This window comes from Chrysochloris asiatica, unplaced genomic scaffold (assembly GCF_000296735.1).
Source record: "Chrysochloris asiatica unplaced genomic scaffold, ChrAsi1.0 scaffold00273, whole genome shotgun sequence".
NCBI lineage: Eukaryota > Metazoa > Chordata > Mammalia > Afrosoricida > Chrysochloridae > Chrysochloris > Chrysochloris asiatica.
The window spans coordinates 1501529-1521437 of record NW_006408791.1 but is presented as its reverse complement, the minus strand read 5'-3'; the positions used below and the strand labels follow the sequence as shown (position 1 = coordinate 1521437).

General features: G+C 38.9%; 1 protein-coding gene and 1 pseudogene across 1 annotated transcript in view; both read right to left on the bottom strand.

The window, feature by feature from the left end:
* Nucleotides 1–19909, bottom strand: part of HEATR3 (HEAT repeat containing 3) — a 107613-nt gene that overhangs the window by 58438 nt on the left and 29266 nt on the right. The window contains exons 8-11 of the mRNA XM_006874385.1: nt 15857–15947; nt 15595–15752; nt 15390–15472; nt 14370–14506 (exon numbers count right to left, since the gene is read on the bottom strand). Coding sequence (XP_006874447.1) covers nt 14370–14506; nt 15390–15472; nt 15595–15752; nt 15857–15947 — 469 coding nt within the window. The remainder of the gene's footprint in view (nt 1–14369; nt 14507–15389; nt 15473–15594; nt 15753–15856; nt 15948–19909) is intronic.
* LOC102842822 lies at nt 13636–14026 on the bottom strand (annotated as a pseudogene).

The following is a 19909-nucleotide window of genomic DNA, read 5'->3' as shown; positions in this document are numbered from 1 at the left end:
TGTAGACTGAGAACCAACAAGAGCAGACAACAACGAGACACTGAGATACATTGCAATACCACCCAGAATTCAGTACAAAGACTGAAAATAGGGAATCTGAGATGTCAGTCTATGATTAGGACATCTACAATGCAAAGGAAGGGAAAAGTATAGTTATAGAGATCCAGGTGGTGAGATCAAATCATTTTCAGGATAAAATAGACTTTTAAAAGGAGGCAGAAATTAATAAAGTACAGGAGAGTAACATAAAAGAAACTTAATACAATTCACATCAAATCAAAAAAGGAAAATCCAGGATGATTTTGGAAACATTAAAGCTATGAAAAAATTGACATGAAAAAGACCAAAAAATAAATAATCTTGGCACAGGAAAACATACAGAACAAAGAAAGCAGCAGCACTGTAAAGCAACAAACAGCAAAATGACTGTAATCAAGCCATGCCTATCGATAATTACACTGAATGTCAACAGATTAAATACACCAGTCAAGAGACAGACGGTGGTAGAATGGATAAAAAAACAAAACAAAACAGGGTCCTTCAATATGTTGTTTACAAGAGATACCTTACACACAAAGATAAAAAAAATAGATTAAAAATTTTAAAGAATAAAAAAATATATAAAATAAGCATAAGAGACAAGGATATTATTTCTTGATTAAAGAGTCAATTGAAACAGATTAACCATAATAAATATATATGCTCCCAATGAAAGAGCCTCAAAATACATAAATCCTAGTAGAACTGAAGAAAGAAATAGACAACTTTACAATAGTGGGAAATTTTCATACACTACCTTCAAAAGGGAGCTCTGGAAGCGTAGTGGTTACAAATCGGGCTGTTAACCTCAAGGTCAGCAATTTGAGACTACCAGCTGTTCCACAGGACAAAGATGAGGCTTTCTGCTCACGTGAAGACGTACAGCCTTAGGAACCCTGTCCAGGGTCACTATGAGTTGAAACCAACTTCAGGGTACTTAACAACAACAACTTTAGAAAAAGATATAAAAATCAGAAACTCAACAAAGACACAGAGGAACTAAAAAACACAATCAACAAACTTGACCTCTTAGATCTGTACAGAGCATTCAGCCCAACACAGCACAATATACATTCTTTTCCATGGAACACTTTCCAGAATAGACCATGTTTTAGGCCACAGAGCAAGTCTCCATAAATTAAAAAAAAAAAAAAAAATACTACACAGCATCTTCCCAGATCACAATGCTATAAAATTAGGAAAACATACAGAACAATAGAAAGATCATGGAAATAAAATCAAATGAATGGAAACTGAATAACAGCTTGCACAGAAGTTACTCTATAATAGAACAAACAAATAAATGAGAAAAAAAAAAAAAAGATCCTACAAACAAATGAAAATGATAATACAACATACCAAAACTTTGGGACAAAGCGAAAGCAGTGCTGAGAGGGCAATTTTTAGCAATAAACACATAAATACTAAATAACAAACGTTAACACATTAACACAGAATCTCCATGTATCAGGAAAAAACCAACAAAGTCAGAAGAAAAGAAATAATATAAAGATTAGAGCAGAAATAAATGAAACAGAAAAATAGCAGAATCAACAAGAAAAGAAGCTGGTTCTTTGAAAGGATTAGTAAAATTGACAAACCACTGGTAAAATGTACAAAAAAAAAGAGAGAGAAGACACAAATAACAGCATAAGAAACCACATGAGTTATGTCACAACAGAATCAATGGAAATAAAAAGGATAACAACAGAATACTATGAATTGCTGTACTCAACAAATATGAAAATCTAGAGGAAATGGATAAATGTTAGAAAAACCATGAACTACTTAAAATAACAGAGTGAAGTAGAAAACTTGAACAAACCTAAAACCAAAGAAGAAATTGATCAGGTAATTACAAAACTACCAATAATAAAATAAGTCCAGGCCCAGACAGATTTACTGGTGAATTTTAGCAACCATTCAGAGAAAGATGACACCAATTTTACTCAAACTACTCCAGAATATAGAAAAGAATGGAAAACTTTCTAATACATTTTATGAAGGACAGAACTAAAAAACAAAATTATAGACTAGTCCTGGTGTGGTGCTGTGAGCTAATGCATCAGACTGCAAAGTTGTTTGAACTGCAAGGTCGGTGGTTCAAGCTCCCAGCTGCTTCTTGGAAAAGAAACCCTATACAGAATCACAATCGACTCGACGGCACTTCACAACAACAATCCCTCATGAACCTGGATGCAAAAATTCTCAACAAAATCCTAACAACAGAATTCAACAACATATCACAAAAATCATGACCAAGTGGAATTCAGTCCAAGGATGCAAGAATGATTCAGTATTAGAAAATCAATCAATGTACTCCACCATATAAACAATAAAAAGGAAAAGAACAACATGATCATACTGACTGATGCAGAACAGGCATTTGGCAAAAACCAATACCCATCTGTGAAAAAAAACACTAAAAAAAATAGGAATTTAAGGGAAATTCCTCAACATAATTAAGAACATATATACAAAACCAACAGCCAACAGCACTCTCAACAGAGAAAAACTGAAAGCATTCCTTTTGTGATCAGGAACCAGACAAGGATATCTTTTATCACCGCTCTGAATCAATATTGTGTTGGAAGTCTTAGCCAGAGTTCTAAGGTAAGATACAGAAATTAAAGGTATCCAAATTGGCAAAGAAGTAAAACTCTTTATTTACATATATATTGGAACTCAAGATCAACATACAAAACTCAGTTAGATTCTGCTATACTAATAAAGACAGCTCTGAAAAGGAAATTAGGAAATATATTTACAATAACCACCCAAAGGATTAAATACTTAAGACTAAATCTAATCAGAGAACAAAAGACCTGTACAGCGAAAACTACAAAACCTACTACAAAAAAACAACAAAAAAACAAAGAGATTTACAAAAATGGAAGAATATATCATGCTCATGGATAGACTCAACATTGAGAAATGTCAATATTATCCAAAGCAATCTACAGATACAATGCAATCCCAATCCAGATTCCAACAAGATTCTTTAGAAAGATCGAAAATATTATCACGATATTTATATGGAAAGAAAAAAGACCTTGGAATAATTAAAGTATTACTTAAGAAGAACAAAGTTCAAGGCCTCTCACTTCCTGATCTCAAAATTTACTACTCAGCCATAGTGGCTAAAATAATCTGTTACTGGTACAATGAAAGATACATAGATCAATGGAGAAGAATTGAGATCCCAAAAGTAAATCCATCCACATAAAGTCAACTGATCTTTGCCAAAGGGACAAAATACATTAAACAGGGAAGAGATAAGTCTCTTCAACAAATGGTGCTGGCAACATAGGAAATTGATTTGCAAAAGAATGAAACAAGATTCATATCTCACACCATATATAAAAATAAATTTAACATGTATTAAAGACCTAAATGTAAACCTAGAGCTATAAAGATCATCAATGAAAAAAATAGGGAAAAACCTAGGGGCTGTAATACATGACATACATATACTATCAAACATGGCAAATAGCAAAAACAACAAAAGACAAAATAGATGGCTGGTACTTACTAAAATTTAGAAATTTATGTGTATTAAAAAATTTCACCAAAGGAGCAAAAAGAGAGCCCACAGACTGGTAAATTTTTTTACAATGATGTTATCAGACAAGGAATTAATCTCTAAAAGTTATAGGAAACTAAAACACCAGTAAAAAAACCAACTACCCAGTTAAAAAATGAACATGGGACATGAATAGACACTTCACCAAGGAAGACATTCAGGCAGCTAACAAACATGATTAAATGTTTATTACTATTAGCCACTGCTGTTGTAAAGTGCCAAGTCAGTTCCAACTAATAGCAACCCTGTATAGGGTTTCGGAGGAGCTGCTGGTGAGCTTGAACTACCAACCTTGCAGTTCAACCAATCCTATAGTTCAATGCATTAATCAGAGAGCCACTCCAGGACTCCTCATTAGCCACTGTTGTTGCTGTCAGGTGCCATCAAGTTGGAACTGACTCATAGCGACCCTATGCACAACAAAACGAAATACTGCCCCGGTCGTGAGCCAACCTCACAATTGTTACCATGCTTGAGCCCATTGATGCTGCCATTTGGCCAATACAGCTCGCTGCGGGTCTTCCTCTTTTGATCTGACCCTCCACCTTACCAAACATTTTATCCTTCTCCAATGACTGATCCCTCCTGACAGTATGTCCGAAGTATGAGAGACAACTTTTGGCCATCCTGGCCTCCGAAGAGTAGTCAGCCAGCACTTATTCTAATACAGATCTGTTTGTTTTTTTGTTAGCTCATAGCACTTTCAATATTCTCCCTCCAACACCATAAATCAAAAGCATCAATTCTTCTATGGTCTTCCTTATTCACTGTCCAACTTTCGCATGCATGAGGTTACTGAAAATACCATGGCTTGGGTCAGGCACACCTTAGTCCTCAAGCTGACATCTTTGCTCTTCAACACTTTAAGATACCTTGTGCAGCACATTTGCCTAATCCAGTATTTCTTTTGATTTCTTGACTGCTGCTTCCATTGAGTGTTGATAGTTGATCCAAGAAGAAAAGTCCTTGACAACGTCAATCTTTTCTCCTTTATTGGTCCAGTGGTGAAGATTTTTGTTTTCTTTGCATTGAGATGTAATCCATATCAAAGGCTGTGCTCTTTGATCTTCATCAGTAAATGCTTTAAGTCCTCTTCACTTTCAGCAAGCAAGGTTGCATCATCTGCATATCGGAGGTTGTTAATGAGTCTTCCTCCAAAACAAAAAAAGCAGCAGCACCACAAAAAAACAAACACAATGGCAGCAATTAATCCATACCGATCTATGATTACACTGAATGTAAATGGATTAAATACATGACTTAAGAGACAGAGGGTGGCAGAATGGATAAGAAAACAAGATCCTTCAATATGCTATCGGCAAGAGACACATCTTACACACAGAGACAAATACAGATTAAAATCAGATGGATAAAAAGATACCAAGCTAACTGCAATAAAAAATGAGCAGAAGTGGCAGTACTAATCTCTGATAAAATAAACTTCAAGGCAAAAACCAATATAATAAAGATGGACATTATCTCATGATTAAAGGGACAATTAAACAAGATTACATAACAATAATAAATATCTATGCTGCAATGAAAAAGCTCCAAAGTATATAAAGCAAACTCTAATAGATTTGAAGAAAGAAGTGGATGAATCTACAATAATACTGGGTGATTTTAATACACTCTTTCAAAAATGGATAGAACCACCAGAAAGAAACTTGACAAAGACACAGAGGAACTAAACAACATTATCAGGCAACTGTACCTCATAGATGTAAACAGAGCATTGAACCCAACAACAGCACAATACACACTCATTTCCAGTGCACATAGCATATTCTTCAGAACAGACTATGCATTAGGCCACAAAACAAACTTCCGTAAGTTTACAAATATCAAAATACTACAAAGCATCTTCTCAAACCACAATGCTTATCAAATTAGAAATCAACAATAGGAAGACCAAGGAAACAAATTCAAATACATGGAAATTGAGTAACACCCTGCTGAAAAGCACCTGGGTAGTAAAAGAAATAAAACGCAAATTCACAAAGTTCCTAGAAACAAACAAGAATGAAAACACAACATACCAAAATCTTTGGGACACAGTGAAAGCAGTGCTGAGAGGACAACTTATTGCAATAAACGCACACATCCCAAAAAAAGAAAGAACTAAAATTAACACATTACCACAGCATCCACAACAGTTAGAAACAGACCAACAAAGGAAATCTACAGCCACCAAAAGAAAAGAAATAATAAAGATTAGAGCAGAAATAAATGAGATAGAAAACAGAAAAACTATAGAAAGAATCAACAGGACAAGATGCTGTTCTTTGAAAGGATTAACAAAATTGACAAACCATTGGCAAACCAAACAAAAGAAAACAGGAGAAGACAAAAATAACACGCATTAGCAACCACATGAGTGATGTCACAATGGTACCAAAGGAAATCAAAAGGATAATAACAATACTATGAAAGTTGTACTCCAACAAATTTGAAAACTTAGAAAAACACAACCTATTTAAACTTACAAAGAGTGAAGCAGAAAACCTGAACAGACCCATTAACAAGAAATTGATCAGTACATCAAAAAAACTTCCAACCACCCCCTCCACACACAGAGTAGACAGAGATGGGCAACTTGGACATTGGATATCCAAATAGAGAGGGAGGGACTACAAAGGCAAGAAGTGACTGGCTTACAAGCTTTCAAGAGGGAACCTAGAGCTAGGGGGCATGGAGGAAGGCAGAATCACCAGTGAGTACTATCCAATCTGTCTAGGTGGAGCTGAAGAAATGAAATACAGACGGGTTACTAGCGATACTGTAGTGAATAATGGTTATCAAGACACATTGTGAGGGTTGGAAATACAAAGGTAGACTTTTGTAGCAAGGAAGGGAGTGATTAATTCTCCAGTCTAGAAGCGGAGGTCTCTGGGACCACCAACAGAGAAGAGCTGAGAGCAGGACCCTACCCAGAGAAGCAGAGATGCCTGAGATGGAGACAGAGATGATGACGTGGAGTGATGAAGCAGCTGGGGACTTTGGATCCAGAGAGGGAGAAGGACTGTGTGCCGAAGACTGAGGGGGGGAGGGGGGGATGTTAGGGTAGAAGACGGGTTTCTAGGATATGACCCATGGAGGGGATTGGAACCATGGCAATGAAATGATATACGATGGAATGAATGTAAAACTAAAGTTCTCTCATGTAAACTATCATAAAATTCACAATAAAACATTAAAAAACAAAAAAAAACTTCCAACCAAAAGAAGTGGTCCAGATGGCTTCACTGATGAGTTCTACCAAACTTTCAGGGAAAAGCTGTCACCAATTCTACTCAAATTATTCCAGAATATAGAGGAGAATGAAAAACCTCCTAATACATTTTATGAAGCAAGCATAACCCTCATACCAAAAACTGGGAAAGACATCACTAAGAAAGAAAATTACAGACCAATACCCCTCATGAACATAGATGTTAAAATTCTCAAAAGCCAATAGAATCCAGTAGCACAGAAAAAGATAATACATCATGATCAAGAGGGATTCATATCAGGGATGCAAGGATGGTTTAACATTAGAAAAACAATCAATGTAATCCATCATATATATAAGAAAAAAGCAAAGAACACATGACCCTATCGATTGATGTAGAAAAGGCATTTGACAAAACCCAACATCAATTCTTAATTATGTTGAGGAACTGAAGGGAATTTCCTCAACATAATTAAGGGCATATATATAAAACCAACATAAAACAAATAAGGCGCTCTGGTTACGTAGTGGTTATGAATCGGGCTACAAACCTTAAAGTCAGTAGTTCGAAACTACAAATGTTGTGCAGGAGAAAGATGAGGCTTTCTGCTCCCATAAAAATTTACAGCCTCAGAAATCCTGTACAGGGTCGCTATGGGTCAGAATCGACTTGACAGCACTTAACAACAATACAAAACCAACAGCCTACGTAACTCTCAATGGAGAGAAACAAAGCCTTCCCTCTGAAAACAGGAACCAGACAATAATGCCCTTTGTCATAGCTCCTATTCGATATTGTGCTAGAGTCTTAGCAAGAGCTATATGGCAAGACAGGGAAATTAAAGGCATCCAAATTGGCAAAGAGAAAGTAAAACTCTCTCTATTAGCAGATGATATGAGACTATAATAGAAAATACCAAAGACTGAGTGAAAAAAACCTACTAGAGCTCTGGTAGCGTAGTGGTTACGAATCAAGCTGCGAACCACAAGGTCTGCAGTTCGAAACCACCAGCTGCTCTGCAGGAGAAAGATGAGGCTTTCTGCTCCAGTAAAGATTTACAGCCTTGGAAACCCTGTTCAGGGTCGCTATGGGTTGGAACCGACTCGACGGCACTTAACAACAGACCTCATATGAAGATTCAGCAAAGTGGCAGGATATAATATCAACATACAAAAATCAGTTGGATTCCTCTATACCCAAATGACAGCATTGAAAAGGATATTAGGAAAGCAATACATTTACAACAGCCGCCCAAGGATGAAGTATCTAGGAATAAACGTAAGCAGAGAAACAAAAGACCTACACAAAGAAAACTACTAAACACTAATACAAGAAACCAAAACAGACCTACAAAAATGGAAGAGTATACCATGCTCCTTCATAGAAAAATTTAACATTGTGAAAATGTCACACTGCCCAAAGCAATTTACAAACATAATGTAATCCCAATCCAGATTCCAACAACATTCTTCAATGAGATGGAAAAAAACTAATACAAACTTTATATGGAAAGAAAGAGACCCAGGATAAGCAAAGCACTGCTTAAGAACAATAATAAGGTTGGAGGCTTCTCACTCTGCGACTTCAAAGTTTACTAAACGGCTACAGTGGCCAAAACAGCTTGGTACTGGTACAATGAAAGATACACTGATCAATGGAACAGAATCAAGAATCCAGAAATTAACCCATCCACATACAGCCAACTGATTTTCGACAAAGTGCCTAAATAGATCTCATGGGGAGGTGATAATCTCCTCAACAGATAGTTCTGACAGAACTGGAAAGCGATATGCAAAAGACTGAAACAAGACCTTTACCTCACGCCTTATACAAAAACCAACTCAGCATGGATTAAAGACCTAAAAGTGAATCCCAGAATTATGAAGGCCATCAATGAAAAAATAGGGACAGATGTGAGGGCTCTAATACAGAGCAAACACAGACTACCAAACATTTTGAAAACTACACAAACAAATGTAGACAAAATAGATGATAAGAACATACTAAAACTTAAAAACATAAGTACATCAAAAGATTTCACCAAGAGTAAAAAGGGAACCCACAGAATGGGAAAAAAATCTTTTGCAACGACACATCAGACAAGGGACTCATTTCTAAAATATATAGAAAACAACACCTCTACAAGAAAAAGACAAATAACCCAATTTAAAAACAGGCACAGAACATGAACAGACACTTCACCAAGGAGGGTATCCATGTACCCACCAAACATAACCATTGTTGTTGTTAAGTGCCGTCAAGTCGGTTCCAACCAATAGCGACCCCTGTACAGGGTTTCCGAGGCTGTAAATCTTTACCGGAACAGAAAGCCTCGTCTTTCTCCCACGGAGCTGCTGGTCTTAGAGAGATGCAAATCAAAACAACAATGATATCATCTCACACCAGCAATAACAGCAAAGTTCAAAAGAGTAAAGGACAATAAATGCTGGTGAGGATGTGGAAAGACTGGGACCCTCCTACATTGCTGGTGGGATTGCAAAATCATCCAACCACTCTGGAAAGCAATATGGCGCTTCCTCAGAAGGTTATGATCCAGCAATTCCACTACTTGGTATTTACCCACAAGAAATATGAGCCATAACACGATATATGCCCACCAATATTCACAGCAGCACTATTTACAATAACAAAAAGATGGAGACAGCCAAGTGCCCATCAACTGAAGAATGGATAAGCAAACTATGGTACATACACACAATGGAATATTGCTATCTTGAAGAATAAAAAGGAAGCTACAAGCCACCGCATAACATAGATGAACCTTGAGGACATTATGCTGAGTGAAACTAGTCAGTCACAAAAGGAGAAAAACTGCATAGGACCACTATTGTAAAAGACTAAGAAAGAGAACCCATATTGTTTTTAAAAATGGGAAAAAAAAAATTCTTTGCTGGTTACCAGTAGGTGGGGGATGGGGTGAGGGGAGGGAGGGCAAGGTGGAACACAGCACAGGGTATAGACACAGGATAGCTTGGGTGCTGGGGAGGGGGCAATACACAAGAAGGGGGAGCAGAATGGAAGGACAAGGTGGATGGGAGAACAGTTAAGCAGGTTTGCATGGGCTAAGTGGGACAGAGATAAATAATGATGTATGCACAACCCTGGAACAATAGGGCTCTGGCATACAGGGATTGAAGTATGGTTTGAATGGGTAAAAAGGGGGAAACAATGTTAAGATGCTTGGCTATCTTTTGAATGCTGGTTTCTCTTGCATACCATTGTAAAATAGATACTTGAGAAGGAAAGAAAGGAATAGCCAGAAATATCATCACAGAAAGCTTGTAAGTCCATGTTCTGCCAATAACTGATTGGAATACCTAAAATCGGGCTACAACTTGCCCAGTGAAGGAGACTTCCAGCAGAACCTCTGTACTGCGTAAGACCATCAGTGGAATCCTGAACCCCATCCAGTGTCTTATGAGGTGGAAAATCTCCACTTGAAAGGACAAGCAGACCAGCCTGGAGTGGCTAGAACAGAAGATACTGCTTGAAAGAAAGACTGACAGGAAAAATTAAAAACTATTAATGGCAGTCCGAATGACTACTACAACAAGAAGCAAGTTGTTCGCCCAGAAGACATCAAGGCAAGTGGTCAGGTCCCCTCAGGGCAAACCCTCTTCCAAGACTAAGACTGAAGGGGACTACACAAGCAGACATGTGCTCTGGACTGGTGACCCCATTGGTCACTGATAAGGGGAAGTGAGGGAAAAACAGCAATGAAGTTGCGAGCTAAGTCCAACCACATTCAATAGACTCCTGTGAACCCGAATGGAGACCTGGTTGGCCAGCAGTATGGTAAGACCTGGGGGTTGCTCGGCCCAGAGTCAGTGACATAGTCACAGAGGACTAGAGTGGAAAGTGAAGTGTCCAGCTGATAGGAAGTGAGGGCATATACATACAACACCACCCACACTTGCAGGTAATACCCACTTGACCTGGCTTCAATGGCTCGATGATCAGAACTCAACTAGAAGAAGAAGAGGATAAAAAGTACAATTTGATGAACCTGACGTACACCTATGGATGCAGTAGCTCAAAAGAGGTAACAAATCTTTACAGCATGGACAACTCCCACTCCCTTGATACACAGGACAGACAGGGATGGGCAACTTGGACATTGGCTACTCAAAATGGGGCGAGGGGGAAGGTGGGCTACAAAGGATTACAAGCTTTCAAGAGGGAGCCTAGATCCAGAGGGCTTGGCAAAGGGTAGAATCTCCACTGAGTTGTATCCAATCTGTTTGAGCGGGGCTGATGAAAGGAGATGGGGATAGGACTCTTGTGGTACAATAGTCAATAATTGCTATCAGGACTGACTGTGAGGTTAGAAATGTAAAGGTAGATATTTTGTAGCAAAAGGAGGGGAGTGGTTGACTTTGCAGTCCAGGAGCGGAGGTCCCTGGGACCATATTAAGGAAGAAGAGTGGAGTGTGGGACACTACCCAGAGAAACAGTGGCTCCAGAGATGGAGGCAGAGACTGATGTGGAGAGACAGAGTGGCTGGGAACTAAAGACTCAGAGAGCGAGAGGGATTGTGTGCTGATGATCAAGGGGCAGGCTTGGGGGGTATACCATTTGGTTGGTTGTTGATACATGGAGGGGATTATAACCATGGCAATGATACGATAAAGATAGGATGAATGTAAAGCTAATGTTCTCCCAAGTAAACTATCACATAATACACAATAAAACATTTTTTAAAAACACAAAAACTTACTGATGAAGATCAAAAACCACAGACTTTGGTATGGGTTACAGTTCAATGTATAGAAAATAAAAATCCTCACAACTGGACCAATAACTAACATCAAGATAAATAAAGGATTGAAATTTTCAATAACTTCATTTTGCTTTGGATCCACCATCAACACTCATAGAAACAGGAGTCAAGAAGTCAAATGGCATATTGCATTAGGTAAATCTGCTGTACCTCTTTAAAGTGTTCACGAGCACAGACGTCAGGTCAGTTTGAGGCCTAAGGTGCACCTAACCCAAGCCATGATATTTTCAATAACCTCATATGCACGCAAAAGTTGGGACAGTGAATAAGGAAGACCGTAGAAGAATTGATGCATTTGAGTTACAGTGTTGGAGGAGAATATTGAAAATACCATGGACTGCCAAAAGAACAAACAGATCTATGTTAGAATAAGTACAGTCATAATGCTTGTTAGAAGACAGGATGGCCAGACTTTGTGTATTACACTTTGGACATATTATCAGGAAGAACCAGTCCTTGGAGAAGGATTTCATGCTTGTTAAAGTGGAGGGTCAGAGAAAAAGAGGAAGACCCCCAATGAGATGTAGTGGCACATTGGCAGCGGCAACGGACTCAAGTGTAGCAATGATTGTGAGGTTGGCACAGGACCAGGATATTTTTTGTTTTGTTTGGGTTTTTTAAGAAAAGTTTTACTAGTGTGTTATAATTTCAGCAAAGTTATTGCAATGGGTTTAAAAAGCAGAAAGATACACTATTATCACAGGCTATTAAGTAACAAAGGTTTTTTGTGTTTTTTTTAATGCAATTAAAATATGACACAGACCTATGGAATTTATTGAAGAACAAACCCACTAAAGAAATTAATTCTGAAAGATTAAATCCAGTATCAGCACCTACAATATGTCTAAAAGTAAAACTTAATTGTTTCACTCTCTCCTAAGTTTCTCCCAAATAAAATGCTCTCAACCCCAAAGATGAATTTAAGGCATAAGAAGCCCTGATATTTAAAATGTGCGGCCAAAAGAACTAGAAATATTGACTTAGACTTAAGAGTTATACTTGGAAATCACTTTACTTGAACCACTCATAAGACTGCTGTGCAATGAATACTGTATAAGAGGAAGGTCTGTAAGGTTTGCCAGTAGGGGCAGTTAAAAATTTGTAATATACAGTATTATTCTTATCAAATTATTTTCTTATATGTTATATTTATAACAAAACTATAATTAAAATATTTATTATACTTGCTTATTACACATTCAGGGACACAGCAGGGATATTCTGTGTTTGATGGTTTAGCATCCACTTTATTGTGCTTACTTATTTTTGTAATGAACAGGTAACACACATCTTTCCAACATTCATGGTAATGCAATCATAAAATAACAATTTCAAAAATAAAAATAAAAAAACTAACCAACTAAACAAACAAAAAACTGGAAACTGCATTAAATACTGGCTTAATAAGGAATAATTGCTATAATAACACATCATCTTTCCAATTAGTTTCAGTTAGACACTGAACAGCAGAAATTGATCTTTTGAAGATCTGAGTCATGGCAAAACTAGTAGTCCCTTAAGAGATGCATTAGAAAAATTATGGGCACAGTCTACCCCTCACCAAATACCTGGAAGAAAAGCATTACATTTTGGGGAATAAGACTGAACACTAACTAAAATTTGACTTGTTGAAATCCAAAGCCACCAGGGAACCTGGCCCAAGGAACCAAGAGAACCCAATGGTGGCAGAGCAAAATTAACTTTGTATCGGGCAGACCAACTGCATAATTTTATTAAACAGCTTCGAATAAGAAAGTGAAATCCTTCATTGTGTTTACTCAGAAACTAATCAATTTAGAGATACAAAGTGGCTGCTGAGTGGCTAGAAGTCACCCCAGACATGGAATTGTAGTAAGTTAAGTCTTGGAGTAAATGGCACCATGGCTCTGGCAGCAAATACAAAGGAATGCATGCTCTGGAGAGGAGGTAGGGGACACTCTGTGGTTGGCCAGTGGACAGAAGAGGGTCTCAGTTTGAGGTAGGTTCTTTAACTCTAAAGTTTATTTTCCACTACTCATGCCTCTGTCTTCATAAATGGTAATTTCAATAACTCAATGGGATCTGTCAGAAGGAGGCCTTGGGGAGCATATATCTTCTCATTCTGCTCTTGAATGTATTTAGAGACTTTCTTCAGAACCTTCTCATAATGAGTTTCCATGCATAAAAAGATGGTGTATGCTGTTAAGCAAGCCAAACATCTTCAAGATACAACTGGCCCCCAAGCTTTACGGTTTCTTCAAACTGTTGTCTATCAATCCGGTTCTCCAGCTCCATGGGGAATTTGGTCTGGAACTGGCAGCGTGTGCCACTGCTGTAGTCTCGCTGAATGAAGACCTTCCTGGACACCGGCGCCTGCTGCAGCCTCATGGCGAGGACAGGATGGGCCGCGCCACCTCCATTGCCCTCCAGCTGCTGTCCTTCTGCCTCTCTCGTCGCTTATGTCCCGTTGCAAAAAGTCCGGGCTGTTTTTTGTTCTATATTTTTGTTTCTGTTTTTGCTCTGTTTTGTTCATAGAGTCGCTATGAGTCGGTACCAACCGGATGTCACATAACAACTCCTTGTGTGGCACTGTAGGATAACTACAAGGTCAGAGGTTCAAATCTACCATCTACTCCTTGGAAGCACTACTGAAGGTTGCTATACATCGGAACCAACTCATCATCACTTACTAATAGCTCCTTCAAAGTTTTGCCCCCAACCCAACAGTCTTTCACAGTAAGGGCTACAATCTTACCTGGCTTAGAAAAAAGAAGTTGGGACAGATGCTTTGCAAGTGTTTGAAGGGCTGCAGCTCCTCCCAGATGCTCCAAATCCAGGAGGGATACAAGACTCTGGAGACACATGAGGGCTCTACACTGTATAGTATTCAATCTGGAAAGGAAAGGAAACAATATTATCTCTTCCTCTAATAGTGATTAAGATAATTATTAGCAGGATTCAGTATTAACTCTTAACCTAAGCTTCAGTTTGACTGGAAATACTTGTAAGTAGAAGGAGGTCTATGACAGTTAGTAAACAATCTTTAGGCAAACTTTAATCTCCCAAGTAAAATATTCAGACCTCCGAATCATTCATGTGTCATAAATAATCTGTTTTACAAAAATTTTTATGCAAATAGCACCTTTAAAATCTTTTAAAATTGTAAAATATAACATATATAGGTAAACACTAATGCATATATACAATTTAACAAATAGTTTATAATACAGTAAAAATCCTTGAAACTGCCAACTAGGCAAGAAACCAACTCCACCACAGCCTCTTCTCAATTGCACCCACCCTCCTAACTTCCAGAGGTAAACACTTTTATGGTAAACATTTCCTAGTTTTTCTGAATTTGTTTACCACCTACACATGCATTCTTAAACAATATAATTTAGCTTTGCTGTTTTTGAGCTTGTATAATGGAATCAAGAGTATATATCTGATATCTTTCTCTTTTTTTGTTGTTTCATTCATGATTTGAGTAGTTATAATTCAAATCCTTTTTACTGCTGTATGTGTTCTACTGCATGATTATGTCAAAATTTATCCCGTCTACCACTGATGGATATCATTACGGTTGTTTCCAGGTTCAGGTAATTAAGATCCACAATGCTGTGAACACTCTCATATATGTAGCCTAGCACACATATTTCTCTAGGGTATATATCCAGGAATATAACTGTTGAGCCTCAGGGGAGTCAGCATCTTCTATTTAATTTTATTTCATAAAATACTGACAAATGTTTTTGAAAATAGAAAAAAATCTTACTTTCTAATCAAAAATTTCCAAGCAGGACTTTTAGAGCATACATCAACTGCAATGTCATTTGGAAAGGAAATTTTCTCAACAATCTAGATTTAAGAAAGACAGTAGAGCAACAGGTTATATTTTACACATTATTCCTTTATAGAATTTCTACAGTATTACTTTTATGTAAAATGGCTAGACTTGAAAAAGAATGAAAACAGATTACCTTCTTTGGGATGAGATAGTGAGTGAGTGCAGTGTGAATCTCATGGGAAAGACATAGGGGAGACTGCAGCTGGCCATCACACTCATTGAAGGAAGTCTCCATAAATGCATCACTTTCATCACTGCTAGAGAGTTCTTCCCATTCATCATCGGAAGGATCTGAAAAGAATGTAAATCATACATAACAGTAATATTTAAGAAAATCCTCATGGAGGTGCCCTCCAAGACAGGGAAAAATGTTTAAATGTAAACTTGTAACAAACCTTCACTATAGCACATGTTGACAATAATTTCCAGAGCAGTTTGCTGAGCCAACAACAGTGCTGTGGTTTGTCTCAGTTCCTTCTCAGTGGGCTGAAAAAAAGCAAACAATCAATGCTCAATGTTTGGAAAAATATTTTTGAATGATTTTCCTTAGTTAAAACCTATGGGAAAACTCTGCGCTTGGAACAGAAGACACGGGGAAGAAACGTCAAAGTGCTATAATTATAAACAGGCATTATAATTCCTCTGGGCACAGCAGATTTCCTCCTATCTGCACGGCTATTCTGTAAGTGTTGCTTAGTTAGCTGGAGAGAACAGGTAAGATATTCAAGAATTCTGAACTGAATTCACCATGCAACTAAATCTAGGCATACTAAGGTTAAAACAAGAGTTAATTTCAGACACCAGGCACTTATAGTTAACAACTCTGCTTTCAGAGGCTTGGCCATCTTCTTGAAAAGATGTATATGCACAGGCATGACTAACAAGCTCTTATATAACCAACAGAGCTGGGTTAGGAAGCAGGTAGTCATGCATCTGGACTTACTTTGAAGGCTACTTTATTAAACATTTCAAGACTGAAGAAAGGAGATTTTTTTTCTCTGAATATTTATAACATGAACTTTATCAAGTAACATTTCTAAAAATAGATACTACAAATTTACATGACTTTCAAATCACCAATTAAGAGTGAGATTAAGGATGGCAGCTAGGGTAAAGATGTAGTGAAGGTCACCGTCAACAATAACTCGGAATTCCAGGCAAGAAAGAGGCAGGATGGGGCTCCAAGGCTTGGACCCACAGAGATAGGAATAGTTTAAAGGTTTGAGGACTTATAGGCATGTGGAATTTGGAGCTGAGGCGGGAAATCGCATAATTTAGGATCTGCCGGCAAGGCATGGAGGGCTGAGGCCACATCCTTGGTGAATCCAGGCGGCGGAACAAAATAGGAGCCGCAGAGACACGGCGGAGGCATGCCGAGGGAACCCTGGAAAAGAAAGAGGAAAAAAAAAGGTGCACAGTATACTCTGCCGATTTTGTGTGGGTCCGATTTAATTTTTTTCTTTGGTGTAGGGTAATAGGTGTATTCACGGTTTGCTCACCTACATTCGATGAACAGAGGTAGGGCTTAGCCTAGTGGCCACGACCCACCCTCACCAATGGCAGTTTCCTCTGCCAGGAACTCACACACACTCAGGCCAAGCTGAGACGCATATTTGGTCGGCCTTTTTGGACTGGGTTGAGAGGGGTCCTGGTGTAGCTCGGAGGGTTAAGGCGCCGTGCCGCCAATACATTTGAACGGCAAGGTGTCGGTGGTTCAAGCTCACCAGCCGCTCCTCGGAAACCCTATACGGGAGAGGCGGATGTGCGTTCCATTTTGGCGGCTTTCTCACACTGTTTGGAGAGGCATCCCGGCGTAGCGTGGTGGGTTAAGATGCCACTGTAAAGCCTTTTGAACTGCAATGTCGGGAGATGCGGATGTGAGCTCTATTTGGTCGGCTTTTTCTCACTGGTTTGAGAGGCTTCCTGGCGTGGCGTGGCGTGGCGGGTTGAGGTGCCACGGTAAAAGCCTTTTGAACTGCAAGGTCGGTGGTTCAAGCTCACCTGCCGCCCCTTGGAAACCCTATAGGGGAGACGCTGATGTGCGTTCTATTTGGTCGGCTTTTTCTCACTGGTTTGAGAGGCTTAATGATGGGTTAAGGTGCCACTGTAAAGCCTTTTGAACTGCAAGGTCGGTGGATCAAGCTCACCAGCCACTCCTCGGAAACCCTATACGGGAGAGGCGGATGTGCGTTCTATTTGATCGGCTTTTACTCACTGGTTGGAGAGGCGTCCCGGCATAGCACTGTAGGTTAAAACGCCACTGTAAAGCCTTTTGAACTGCAAGGTCAGTGGTTCAAGCTAACCAGCTGCTCCGGGGAAACCTATACGGGAGACGATTTGAGCGGAGTCCCGGCGTAGCGCTGTGGGTTAAGGCACCACTGCAAAGCCTTTCGAACTGCAAGGTTGGTGGTTCAAGCTAACCAGCCGCTCCGCGGAAACCCTATATGGGAGATGGGGATGTGTGTCCTATTTGGTTTGCTTTTTGTTTTTTTCTTTTTTCTTCTTCACTGGTTTGGGAGGAGCCCCGGCATAGCACTGTGGGTTGAGGTGCCACACTGCAAAGCCTTTTGAACTGCAGGGTCGGTGGTTCGGGCTCACACCGGCCGCTCCTCGGAGCCCTTATACATGGTCGCTACAGGTCGGAATTGACTCAACAGCACCTAACAGTACGGAGAGGAGGGCAGGGGTGACTGAAAGAGAGTTAGGACATTAAAGAAATACTTATATTAAGCTACAGATTTTTTTTTTCTTCTTTTTTCTTTCTTCTTCTTCTTTTTCTTCTCCGACCCACTCTCCCTTTTTTTAGGCTGCTATATTTAGTCTTGTTTTCGCTGGTGCTGCATTATTTTATTCCGGTTTTATTTTATTATTTTTTTTTCCTTCGTTCCATTTTTCCTCTTTCTCCCATTTTGGTTTTTGCTTCTGATTCTGATTTTGTTTCTGTTTTTTACCCAACTGCTGTTGTTTGGCTGCTACACAGCCTCCCATCTGCTTTTGGAGGACTCTCTGTCTCCCAATATTACAAGAGAAGAGTCAGCAACCAGTGCCAAAAAGCCAAGTTGCAATCACACCTTATAAAATACCAAAACCCAGGCAAGAACCAATACCAGCTGTGATTTACCAGGGAAACAGGCAACACCTGTGAAAGTTACTCTGAGTTAAACAATAAGAAGAGGGAAAAGGGAAGACCACACCCTGATCACATCTTCCCGGAAGCAATCAGAAAGCATAAAAAAGTACCAAAATGCATACTCATTTAAGTATAAGGGCCACAAATAAACATTAAACCTGTCTAAGACGCAAAAGCAGATGACCATATCAGCACATGTCCAGAAAAAAAGATAAAATATCTGAGACAAATGACATAGAAGTAGACCTGGGCTCCATTCTGGAAGGAGGGCAGGCCCTGGAAATGCCTGAGAAAGAATTCAGAAAAATGACTGTAAAATGTTTCAAAACACTTTACAATGGCGTTGAGAAAAATAAGGAAGAAGTCAGTAAAGAGCTACAGGAACAATCAAACAAGATAGATACAGCATTGGTAACACTACAAAACCTACAGAAAGAGGTCCAAACAATCAACAACAAAGTAGCAGAAATAGAAAACTCTTTGAAAGGGCAGAGAAGTAGAATAGATGAGATGGAAGGAAGAATCAGTGAGCTGGAAGACAAGTCTCTCAATACCACTAAGATAGAAGAACAAACCCAAAAAAGAATAAAAAATTCAGAGGAAGACCTAAGATTCATGTTGGACAACATGAAGAGGAATAACCTAAGAATTATTGGCATTTCAGAACAAAATGAGTCACACAAGTTCACAGAGGAAATAGTCAAAGAACTACTGGAAGAAACTTTCTCTAATATCCTCAACGGCAAGAAGATAGAAAATCAAGAAGCCCAACGAAGTCCAGGAAGGGTGGACCCCAAAAGAAAATCACCGAGACTTATCATAGTAAAGCTCTCCAACCTCAAAGATAAGGAGACACTCCTGAAAGCAGCAAGAGAAAATAGAGAGGTCACATACAAAGGCAAACAAGTCAGACTAAGCTCAGACTTCTCAGTAGGAACCATGCAAGCGAGAAGGCAATGGGGAGACATATATAAAACCCTGCAAGAAAAAAATTGCCAACCAAGAATCCTTTATCCAGCAAAGCTATCAAATATGAGGGTGTAATCAAAACATTCCAGGATAAACAGAAGCTATGGGACTTCACCAAAGCCAACCCTGCGCAACAAAACATCCTAAAGGGAGTTCTGTGGACCGAGAACCAACAAGAACAGACAACAACCAGAGAAAGACAAACAGAACAAAGAAGCAACAACACCACAAAAAAACAAATATAATGATAACAAATAATCAATACCTATCGATAATTACACTGAACGTAAATGGATTGAATGCACATGTTAAGAGACGGAGGGTGGCAGAACGGATAAGAAAACAAGAT